The following is an 11,518-nucleotide window of genomic DNA, read 5'->3' as shown; positions in this document are numbered from 1 at the left end:
CCCCTCATATGGTCGGTGTGTGTAGGGAGGGTGTTCTCTTTTGTCCTCTCCTTCATGTAGTCGTCGTGGTGACGACGATGAAAATGAGGCAAGATGAAAGTTGGATTTCGTCAATCAGGTTTGAGCTCATCATCATCGGGTTTTGAAGCAAAGGTGGAGCCTAGCCTTGGCGATTGATGGAAGCTCTTTGTCGCTCCAGTGTCTTCTCCGACCGAAGGGCGGACACCCATTTCCTTCCCCATCCCATTGCTATGGAAGCCTTGTTGCACCCAAGTGGCTCTGTCCCCGGCGACGACGAGGTGGGATCCTAGTAGACGTTGAGGACCAAGTTGCATTTCAGTATCTCAGTTCAAGGGCCATCCTGAAAGTCAAGGGCTTGTTTGTAATTTTCAAAAAAATAAATTGTTCCAGTTTGTAGTAAATGATGTAATGATATTTTATAGCTCTTATTACTGAATCTCACTGATAGAATTACATAGCTACAACTACATCTCATTGATCTCTCCAGGTAACTACAAATATGTAGCATACTAAGGAGTTGTTCGGCAATACTGCAACTTCGTGAAATATGAGGATCTGCGGGAGTGGGGTTGCGGAACGAAGGGATTCCGAACAGACCCTAAATCTCACACACAAATATATAACATGTATGTGCACTGCCAATGACACTACGGCTCGATGCGATTGCCACCGGTTGGGCAGGGTCGTTGCCGTAGAGGGAGGGGGAGCACATTGCCGCCACCTCCTCCTGCAGCTCTTGCTGTCCCTTGTCCCCTAAATATTTTCAAGTTTCCAAAATATTTATTCTAACAAACAAACAAAAGGTACTTGGTAGGAACCGCTAGGGTTCTACCGGGTCTAGGGCGAAGGTTGTAGGTGATGAAGCGGAGTTGGCGAGGGCTGGCGCGCGGCGGCCGTCGGTGGGGCGCCGTTGCGCGCGACAAGGAGGCAGCGGCGCAGCTAGGGTTCCGGCTCCTCTGGGAGCCGGGCAATAGAGTTATGACTATATTGCTTAATTCCGAAAGAGATGTTTACATCGGCTTATATAATCTCACGACTGACTAAGATAACTTGGACTCTAAGATAACTAAGATAACTTGGACACTAAGGTAACTAAGATAACTTGGGCTAAGCCCGTAACTAATCCTGACCATTGGGCCTCCTCCTTTGGTACGTAGTACGGTCATAACATCTCTCCCCGCCTGCGCAAACAGCTCGTCCTCGAGTTGGAAGTCTGGATAGTGCTGACTGAATTTGTCACGCTGCTCCCAAGTTGCGTCCTCCTCTGGAAGGCCTTCCCACTGGATCAATAGGCACCACACCCTGCGACGTAGTTGGACCTGCAACACCTTTGCTGGTCCGGGAAGGAGGCGCCCATCGAAGGTTGGGGGTAGTGCCGGCGTGGCTGCCGGTGGCTCCCCATGGAAAGGTTTCAGGAGCCCCACATGGAAGTCGTCGTGGATACGAGCACCGGCCGGAAGCTGAAGACGGTAGGCCACCTTTCTGATGCGCTCCAACACGGAAAATGGCCCGGCGTAGCGCGGGCCCAGCTTGCGCTTCGCACGCGGGTCAAGGGACTGCATAGAGCAGTGAAGGAGATGCAGCCACACCCGGTCGCCCACCGCGAACTCCACCTCGCGGTGGTGGCCGTCACAGTAGTGTTTGGCCAATTGATGGGCATGAACGAGGCGTTGGCGCACCTCGGCAAGCATCTCGTCGCGGCTGTGAAGAAGATCACCCACCGCTTCCGTCCTAGCCGTCTCCGGGTCAACCGGTAGGATGGGCGGGGGCGGTCGACCGTAGACCACCTCGAACGGCGTGGTGTGCAGGGCGGAGAGATAAGAGGTGTTGTAGCAGTACTCCGCCCACGCAAGCCAGGCCACCCAAGCACGAGGACGATCACCTGTAACACAACGCAAATACATGGCAATCACCTTGTTGACCACCTCAGATTGACCGTCCGTCTGAGGATGGAACGTCATGCTCAAGCGGAGCTTCATGCCCGCCATCCTGAAGAGATCGCGCCAGACATGTCCCGTGAACACCGGGTCCCGGTCACTGACGATCGAAGAGGGAAACCCGTGTAGGCGAACGATGTCGTCGAAGAAGGCCCAATCACTGACGATCGGAGGTGGTGGTGTAAGGATGGCCAAGCACGATGAAGTGGGCGTACTTGGAGAAGCGATCGACCACTGTGAGGATGACGGACTTGCCGCCCACCTTGGGGAGGCCCTCAATGAAGTCCATGGAGATATCGGCCCAGACTTGGGAATGCACCTCCAAAGGCTGTAGCAGCCCTGCCGGTCGTCGTATCTCCGTCTTGTTACGTTGGCACGTCGCACAAGACCGCACCCAGTCTCGAACGAGGGCCCGATCGTCGGGGATGTAGAAGTCAGCGCAGAGACGGTGAAGGGTCTTCTCCACACCCTCGTGGCCCGCCGAGTGGGCCAGCAGCAACACCTGATGACGGAGGTCGTCGTGATCCGGCATGAAGAGGCGTCGCCCATGTAGGAGCAGGCCCTCCACCAAACGCCACGGCTCCTCCAAGTCACCGGCATCAAGGCGCTACCGAAGGGACTGTGCGTCGGGCGCTTTCGTGGTGGCCGACGGATGTCGTTGAAGAGGCCGAACGAGGGCCCTGAGCGGATGAGGAGGGCCACCCCGTCGAAGTCGCTCGCGTCAGCGTCGTGGTCGTCGCGGCGGAACAGGGCGTCAGCCAAAGTGTTAAGGCGGCCCGGACGATACTCGACGGTGAAATCGAAGCCAAAGAGCTTGTTGATCCACTGGTGCTGCGGCACGGTAGACAACCTCTGGTCCAATAAGAACCTGAGGCTATAGTGATCTGTGTGAATCCGGAACGACCGTCCCCAAAGATATGGTCGCGAGTGGCGTACTGCCTGCACCAAACCAATGAGCTCCCTCTCATAGGCTGCGAGCTTGTGATGGCGCGCGACGAAAGGCCTGCTGAAGAACGCGAGGGGCCCGTCGCCCTGATGAAGGACGGCACCGAACCCCACGCCGGAGGCGTCGCAGTCGACCATGAGCGGTCGGTCGAAGTCGGGCATCTAAAGGACGGGACTCATCGTGAGGGCCCGTTTGAGGGCCTCGAATGCCTCCCTGGCCTCCGCATCCCAGGTGAAGGCGTCGCGTCGGAGCAGGCGCGTGAGCGGGGACGTGATGAGGACGAATCCTCGGATAAATTTCCGGTAGTAGCCTGCGAGGCCCAGGAAGCCGCGGAGAGCCCGCGGGAAGTGCGACGTCAGCCAGGCCGCAACGGCCGCCACCTTGTCGGCGTCCATAGCAACACCCTCGCCCGAGATGACGTGGCTGAGGAAGGTGACTGAAGGCGTCCCGAACGAGCACTTCGAGCGCTTAAGATGAAGATGGTGCGCTCGAAGCTCGTTGAAGATGATGGCGACTTGTTGAAGATGTTCCGCCCATGTCGTGTTGTAGATAAGAATGTCATCAAAGAAAACGAGCACAAACCAACGCAAGTAGGGCCGGAGGACGTCGTTCATCAAGGCCTGAAAAGTCGCCGAAGCGTTGGAGAGGCCAAAAGGCATCACCAAGAACTCGAAGTGGCCGCGATGAGTCCGAAACGCCATCTTCGGAAATCGTTTGGGTGCATCCGCACCTGCTGGTAGCCCGGAGGTCGAGCTTGGTGAAGAAGCACGCCCCATGTAGTTCGTCCAAGAGCTCGTCGACGACCGAAATGGGAAATTTGTCTTTGCGCATCAAGGCGTTAAGAGTGCGGTAGTCGATGCAGAAGCGCCACGAGCCGTCCGACTTGCGGACGAGGTGGACCGGCGCCGAAAATGATGCCTAGGGCTAGCATGAGCGCGCACTGTCGCTCCAGCTCGTCCTTCTGCAGCTGGGGGCAGCGGTAGGGACGCACCATCACCGGCGTCGTGCCTAGTAGGAGATGGATGCGGTGGTCATACACCCGGACCGGCAGCAGACCCTGAGTCTCGTTGAAGAGGTCGCTGTGCTGCTGCAGGAGATGGTCCAATACAGGGTGCGCGGACTCGGCAGCAGTCGCGGTCAGTTGCGGCTGCGGTGTCGTTGGTGGGGCGCCACCCGGGCCCTCCCACCGGACGCGGCGACCCAGGCGCCAGAAGGTCATCATCATGGCGTCGAAGTACCAGAGAATGGGACCCAGGGTCCGCAAGAAGTCGACGCTGAGTTTGAAGTCGAAGCAGGCCAAGTCGATGCCAACGCATGTGATGGTGAAGTGTTCGTCGCCGATGGTGATGGGAACGTACCGTGCAAGCCCATGACATCGGATACGGTCACCGTTAGCCACGGTGACCCGCAGCTGCTCCCCGCCCGTCGGCTGAAGTGCCAAGCGGTGCATGGTCGACTCGGGTAGGAAGCTATGTGTGGAGCCCATATCCAGGAAGGCCAGGAGGCGCTCGCCGTGGATCATCACCGGTAGGAGCATAGTCTTCTCCGCTCGTATACCCGCGAGGGCATGGAGGGAGACCACGAGAGCTGTCGCCGGTGCCGGTGCGACCTCTGCAGTAGCTGGTGCGGCCAAGTCGCCGAGCTCGTCGACGGGCGTGTCCTCCTCGACGTAGTCGGCCACCTCCAAGTAGAAGAGGCGCGGGCAGACGTGGCCCGACACGTAGGGCTCGTCGCAGTTAAAGCACAACCCCTGGCGACGGCGCTCGAGCTGCTGGGCCGGGGTGAGCCGGCGGAAGGGCCACGTCGAGGCCGAAGTGGTAGTCGCACGAGGGACCGGAGGCGGACGGCCCGACGCAGCCGCAATCTGGGGAAACCGGGTCAGCTGTTGGCCACTTCCGCCGCCGCCGCCTGCTACAAGGCCTGCGCGCGACACTCGAAGGTGCGGGCGTAGTACATGGCCGTCTGGAGGTCCTTGGGGCCCCTAAGCTCCACGTCCACGCGATGTGATCCGGCAGACCACCGACGAAGAGCTCGGCCCGCTGCTGAGCCGTCACGCCTGGCGCGTGGGATACCAGGGCCTGGAACCGGTCGACAAGGTGAAGGGCAGTTGGCCGAGCTCCGCCAGCCGACTCCCTTGTATCGGAGGTCCGAAGCGAAGGAGGCAGAGCTCGCGGAAGCGTTCCCATGAGGGCATGCCGCCCTCGTCCTGCTCGAGGGCGTAATACCACGTCTGTGCGGCGCCTCGGAGGTGATATGAGGCGAGCCAAGTGCAGTCCGACACGCGAGTGTGCGTTGCCCCCGGAAGAACTGCTCACACTGATTGAGCGAGTTGAGGGGGTCCTCCGTACCGTCGTAGGTGGCGAAGCGCGACGGTGTCTGAGTAAGACCGCCAAGTCCGTACGGCTCGGCGGTGTAGAGCAAGGGTGACGGTGCGGGGTCAGTGGCCACCGGGGGTCCCCCGTGGAAAGACGGCCCATCGCGGCTAGCGTAGGGGCCCGCGAAGCTTGAGGGACCCGCGTACTGCATAACAGTCGCGCGGTTGCTCCGACGCCATCGTGTAGACCGACGGCGGAACGGACCCGGCCAACCAGGGCGGTAGTTGGGACGGTGAGGGCGGGAACCGGATCTGCTGGATCGGGACGCCTGCTGGTGTTGTGGCAGGCGGCCCGGAGCTGAATTGCGACGGCCCCGGCAGCTGCAGCGGCTGCTGGAAGGGGGCGACCGACACAGCCGACGCCGCAAGCGCCTGAGTCGGCCACGGTGACCAAGGCCGGGGTGGTGGCTGGTGGGGGCGACAGCTGAAGTGGCCCGGCGATCGCGGTGCCCGGCGGTGATGGCTGCTGCGAGGGAAGCAGGTGCAGCCCGGTGGCGGGGGTCGGTGGCGAACCGTAGGGGCCAGCCAGGTAAAGGAGGATCCCCTGGATCGCGGTGGCGAGGTCGCGCATGGCCCCCGTGACCTCCTCCAGGGTGTAGATGACAGGGGCCAGGGTGACAGTGGTGGCCGCCGTACCCGGCGGCGCGATGGAGATGGCTTGCAACGGGGTGATGGTGACGATCAGGAGGGTGGTGACGGTCAACGAGGATGACATGATCGGCCTGAAGTCTCTAGATACCAAATTGGTAGGAACCACTAGGGTTCTACCGAGCCTAGGGCGGAGGTTGTAGGGGATGAAGCGGAGTTGGTGAGGGCTGGCGCACGACGCCTCACCGTTGCGCGCGAAAGGGAGGCAGCGGCGGTGGAAGGCAGCGGCGATACTAGGGTTCCGGCTCCCGAGAGTTATGACTATATTGCTTAATTCCAAAAGAGTTGTTTACATCCGTTTATATAATCTCACGATTGACTAAGATAACTTAGACTCTAAAATATTAAGATAGCTTAGACACTAAGATAACTTGGGCTAAGCCCATAACTAATCCTGTCCATTGGGCCTCCTCCTTTGGTACGTAATACCGGTCATAACAGTACTCTTCCTTTGGTACGTAGTACTGGTCATAACAGTACTCTTCTCAGATTCGATAGCACAGCGTATCATAATCAACAATAACAATTGTGGCTTAGTTGTGGCTCGGTTCACAATAAAACACTACAATGGTACAAGGTTCAGCAACACCAAGCAGCCAACAAGTCACATCTGCTAACTAAAGAGGCACCGCAGCACCAGCCAACACATCCCAGATGGGTTTTACTCAGACAATGAAGCTATAGATAAGAGTACATGGCCACGGGAGACGGGGCAATACGGGTAACACCGCCAATCTTATCAGTCGCTGCGGGCAGGAGAAGCTTCAGGGGACCTTGAGCGCGACCCCACAGGTGACCCCGAGGAGTGCCTACGTGAGCGTAGAGGCGACCTGTCAATGTCAGATGGCGGCGACCTTCTCCTGCAAACATATTAAAACCAATGTCAAGAGCTTTCACAGCATGACCATGGATTACTCCTGGGCCTTGTATGAGACAGGTATATGCATATTCCAGAACAGACAAAACTAAATGTATATAGCGGCTGTACAGATAAGAATAGGACGATGCTGGGTTCGAGAGAAAAATAAAGAGATGTGGCTTGACTAGAAATTCATATGGTAACTCTGCGGCGTGCATTACAGACAATCTGGCATGCAAAAGCAGTTGCTAAAGGATATGAGGGCAGATATCTGCAGTGTGCATTAGAAACAATTAGACATGTAAAAGGAACACAAAACAAGAATTACACGTGCTGGCGAATTAGCTCCAGAGTTTATAAAGCAAATAAGGGAGAGGTAGATAGAAGCATATAGAATACATATTCTTTCGCAACACAAGAACTTGGTGCTGACAATTAGCTATGTTGAGTTCATAAAGCAGTAAAGACAGAGCTACATAGTAAACTTGAAACGCTAGAAACCTAGAATATCCATTACTTTCACAGTAAAAAATAGAACTTACTTTCCATTAGTATCAGCATCACGCTCGCCGCCACCTCTACCAGCAGGAGAATAGGATCTCCGCTCGTCTTCTTCATGTCCCTTTGGCAGACGCCTAGGAGACTGTGTGTGATGTGATCTTGGTGGGGAAGCAGAGTAATCATCTCGCCGTCTTGGAGCAGGAGAGTATGACCTTTTAAATAATATAATCAAATATTTAGCAGAGAGTTGATGGATTCATGAACGATATGGGAGTAGCTTTAGGAATGTCATATGACAAGCGAAACTACATGACCTACTGTTGCCCTACCTTGACCTTGACCGAGGACGGCCCCGATAGCGAGGAGAGTAGGAGCGTGAACGGGAACGGGACCTCCCTGAAATTTGTGAGGCCGTAAATAATTTGGTAACTTGTACTGCAGCAAAAATAATTCGATACATAATTTGAAATACTCAAAACACAGTAAACTGCAGATTTCACCCTTCTGCAATCTGCAATAGGCAGTTACCAGTATCGCAAATAAAAATCTGTGCATAATGGAGCCTTTCCTAAGATTTAACACTGGTGCACATATGTTACATGTCTGGTAGCACTCTGTCCATTAAGCCTCCATCTAACTGATATTTCTTTGCAAGGTACTCAATGTTTACTTAACTGGCGGGTGCAAAAAGGTCCAAATTCACATGCTATGCAAAAGAACAATTATACAAACGCTAAGAGTAAAAAAATAATTTCCTACAAATAAAGGGTTGCAAGTTGCAACCTGTTAGCTGTAGCAGAGATAATGTATTCTTCTCCGCAGAAGGTCAAAAAATTCTATCCAAAAGCAAAGTCTAAAATGGGATAAACAGTCTAATAGAAAGCACGAATGAAGCTTTCAGAATTCGAGATTAGCATTTCAGAGTACGCAGGACTGCAAATCATACAACATTAATGATTCCATTTCCAAAAAAATTACAATGACATAAGAAAGTACCATAACGAGAATTACGCCTTTCAGGTTCACCAGAATACCCCCTGCAAAGCAACCAGTGCAAATGAGCACATAACATGAGATAAGGAAGAACTTCACAAGAATGGAATAGCATACCTGACTCTAGCTCTATTACGCATATCATCTGGCCTTTTCCGTGACTCGGCAGCAACAACAACAGTTATCTCTCGGCCAAAAAATAATGAGCGGTTCAAGTGATATTGTGCATCAGATGCATCATAAGGGTCAACAAACTCCACAAATGCAAACCCTCGGGGTTCCCTGCATAGAACGATTCATTAGAAAAAATAGGATAATATGGAAATTAATGGGATAACAGACAAAAAAGAGGGCATGAAGTATTCATAAAGAATGTGTGTGCCTCTCATGTTACCATCACAGTTCAAATGCAGTGTGCCCTCTATGATTCTTGACGAAGCACAGTCAACAACTTACACACATTTCCCATCAAACGTGAAGCAAGTGTTGCAAAACACAGCTATATGTCCAGGTCCTAGTATCCAAGTTTCTTGTACAAATTTCTTGTATAATGACTAAGTACGGTGATCCTCATAAAGAGTATCTTCGTAAAATCATTCGCTTCAAGTTCCTCAATGTTTGAAAAGTCTCAAAAGTACTTGAAATGAACTTCGCTTCATTTAATCTTCTCATGGACTACCCAATACAACTCTCTTATCTTCTCTTCACGAAACTAATTTTCTCAAAACAAATCTTTGTCTTCATAGAAGAACTTCTTCATTGGGACAAGACTCTATCTTGCCAAGCAAATTAATTGTTAGGAATATAACAAAAATATTCTTCAAAAAAATCAAGGGACTGTACTTACATCAAACCGATACAATCCTGGCAACAAATTCGGAAAATAAACTATCATAGGACATGGGTGAATAAGTAAGACAAGGTAGCATAAGCATTTCCAGATTGGTTAATCACACATTTTAGTGAAAAGAATTAATCACTGAAGCACATGAGCAGACTACAGTGACTGGAGTATTGTCATTGAGCCTAAACGTTAATGCACGAACATGGTTGCAAACCGACATCACACCAAATCTGAAAGACATGCTCACAACATCTCTTCATCATAAAAATGGCTGGGAATTATACCAAGCTTATGCAACAACCATGTAGATAAGCGTACAAAGTCCTCTTTTTCTATATTTCATATTATCATTGGAAAACAAGGCCAAAAGTTGTTTGCCAATTGCAAATAAATTATGCGAATACATAAAACCTACCTGGTGTAATAATCCTTTGGCAGGTACACATCCCGAACAGGACCAAACCTTTCAAAAGGAACTCTAAGATCCTCCGGCCTGCCACAGTTAAGAAAACAAAACCAAGATCAATACCCTTGCAAAGTGAAATATTCTTCTTTCTTGAAAAAGCAGGTCATCAAGGAAGCTGTATCCGTGCCACGGTTTTTCTACCTGCAGCTTAATGGGATGTTGCGGACCAAGAGGCTTCCTGAACCCTGCTCCCTCCGTCCTCCATATCCCCTCCTTGGGGGACTTCTACCTCTGCCACCATATCCCCTCCTTGGGGGGCTCCGGTACTGGGGGCTGTACCTCCTCATTGCTTTGCCTGTAATTACATACAGTTAAAAATGTTAGGTGTTGGATGCTATGGCATGAAGAGTCATAGATTGAGAACACTGAAGATACTAATGTAGTACAGTATTATAGGTTGTTTGGTTGCACCACACAAAGCACATGAATTTTCTTGATTAAGACAGAGCAAAATCTGCAAGAGGTTGAAAATTTCGTGTGGACTTGAAGGCAAGCTAGCGCATAGGAAACTTTTCTATGGTTTCCAATCCCAAGAATCAAACTTCCAGACAATGCGGCGTCCACCAACCTATTGCCACGTCTAGCACGGCTGATTCCTCAGCGTGATGACTCGTGAACAGCGTGGCGAGCCTCTCGTTAATGCAAGATTCGGTATTTCCAGCGGTGAGACCTTGAGGAGCCAAAACTGAGGGCCGCGGCCGACGTTAAGGGCTTGCCACGGGAGGAACCCGCCGGATACGCCGGGGATCTAGGCCCGCGCCGCAGACCTAGGGTTTCCGGCGAAGGCCCGCGCAAGCACGCGTACACGTAGGAACGAACGCTGTCGCGAGCACGTGGATGCAGGTGGGGAAAGGAGGAGAGCGCGGTACCTGCCGGGGTGAGTCCGGTGATCGCCGGGAGGGTTCCGCCGCAGCCGCCGACGCCGCGATTATGTCAGGGGAAGGAAGGAGAGGGGAGACGTGGGAGGTGGCGACGACGCGATATATACAAGGATGGGCCTGTATTGTAACCCTATTTGGGCTTCCCGGTCAGATAGGCCTTGTTTCTTATGAGAACTCTAAGGAAGGCCCAAGATCCCAGTCCCAGTCGACGTGCGTGCGCAGGCCCAGTTCAGAGCTAACACAAGAGTGCGCATGAAGGTTTCCTACGATTTTGTTTTCTGTTTTCAATTGTGGTTTTCAGTGTTTATTTTTTGTTTCCTAGGGAAACACGCAAATTATTTGTTTTAAAAGCTCATATTTAAGAGAAATCATAACAGTGTTTGAAATATATGGTTTTTTAAAAACATGCAAACGTTTTCTAAAAATTGTGAGGGTTTCTTAAATGCGTACAATTTTTTAATAAGAATGTTTTACTTTTAAATAGGTGAAATTATAAAATTCGGAAGTTCTGAACACTAACTTTGATTTGGTATAAGTTTCACCCCTAAACTTTCGAAACCATTTGAAGGACCATCCTATCTCTTTTTCTGACTGCTTTTCAACTAGGTGGCGCCATGTGAGGTAGAAAACAAATATATCCATGATCCCAACATGTCATATTCCCCATCTCTTTCCCCACACATTCCCTTCTCTCTCTTCCCTTTGCCCTCTTGCCAAATGGGAAACGACCGTTATGATCGTTGATCAGCGGCAGCATCCTAAGGATGTGAGATCCGGACGAGGCAAGAGCAATGTCCGGCAACCAGGCAATAGCACACGTAGCCTAGTCAAAAGATAGCCAAGGATGGCTCATATAGTTGCAAGTGAGATGAATCCCCAACGGCGATGGTGGCCACCGAGCACACGTTCTACCCTTGATGGTCGTCGGTGAGTAGTGAAAAGAAAATTATGGCGACGCGGCGTCGAGCTGTTGTAAAGGGCTGAATGACCGTGCGGGTCCAGATGGTTGCACGTTGCTCAGCGGCTCGCGTGCTTGATGTTTTGCTAG

At 52.3% G+C, this 11,518-nt stretch overlaps 1 protein-coding gene and 1 pseudogene across 1 annotated transcript; both read right to left on the bottom strand.

The window, feature by feature from the left end:
- Nucleotides 1-160: 160 nt before the first annotated feature.
- On the bottom strand, nt 161-5,993 carry LOC123450166 (annotated as a pseudogene).
- Nucleotides 5,994-6,416: 423 nt separating this feature from the next.
- LOC123447127 (serine/arginine-rich SC35-like splicing factor SCL30) lies at nt 6,417-10,549 on the bottom strand. Its single transcript, XM_045123699.1, has 8 exons — nt 10,459-10,549; nt 9,731-9,884; nt 9,539-9,616; nt 8,397-8,561; nt 8,283-8,323; nt 7,616-7,682; nt 7,328-7,498; nt 6,417-6,786 (listed from the first exon to the last, which is right to left on the bottom strand). The coding sequence occupies exons 2-8, from the start codon at nt 9,874-9,876 to the stop codon at nt 6,666-6,668; spliced, it is 789 nt and encodes a 262-aa protein (XP_044979634.1). The 5' UTR covers nt 9,877-9,884; nt 10,459-10,549; the 3' UTR covers nt 6,417-6,665.
- Between the last annotated feature and the right edge of the window lie 969 nt (nt 10,550-11,518).

Source organism: Hordeum vulgare, chromosome 4H (genome assembly GCF_904849725.1).
Source record: "Hordeum vulgare subsp. vulgare chromosome 4H, MorexV3_pseudomolecules_assembly, whole genome shotgun sequence".
In the NCBI taxonomy this organism is placed as follows: Eukaryota; Viridiplantae; Streptophyta; class Magnoliopsida; order Poales; family Poaceae; genus Hordeum; species Hordeum vulgare.
The sequence above is the reverse complement of the archived record's forward strand: the minus strand, read 5'-3'. Positions and strand labels throughout refer to the sequence as shown.

Excerpts from the sequence above, each read along its gene's own strand:
- LOC123447127 (XM_045123699.1), bottom strand. The coding sequence starts at position 9,876 with ATGAGGAGGTACAGCCCCCAGTACCGGAGCCCCCCAAGGAGGGGATAT. Across the intron at positions 9,617-9,730 it reads AACATCCCATTAAGCTGCAG|GCCGGAGGATCTTAGAGTTC; the intron begins GTAGAAAAACCG and ends TAACTGTGGCAG. Across the intron at positions 7,499-7,615 it reads CGTCCTCGGTCAAGGTCAAG|GTCATACTCTCCTGCTCCAA; the intron begins GTAGGGCAACAG and ends ATTATTTAAAAG.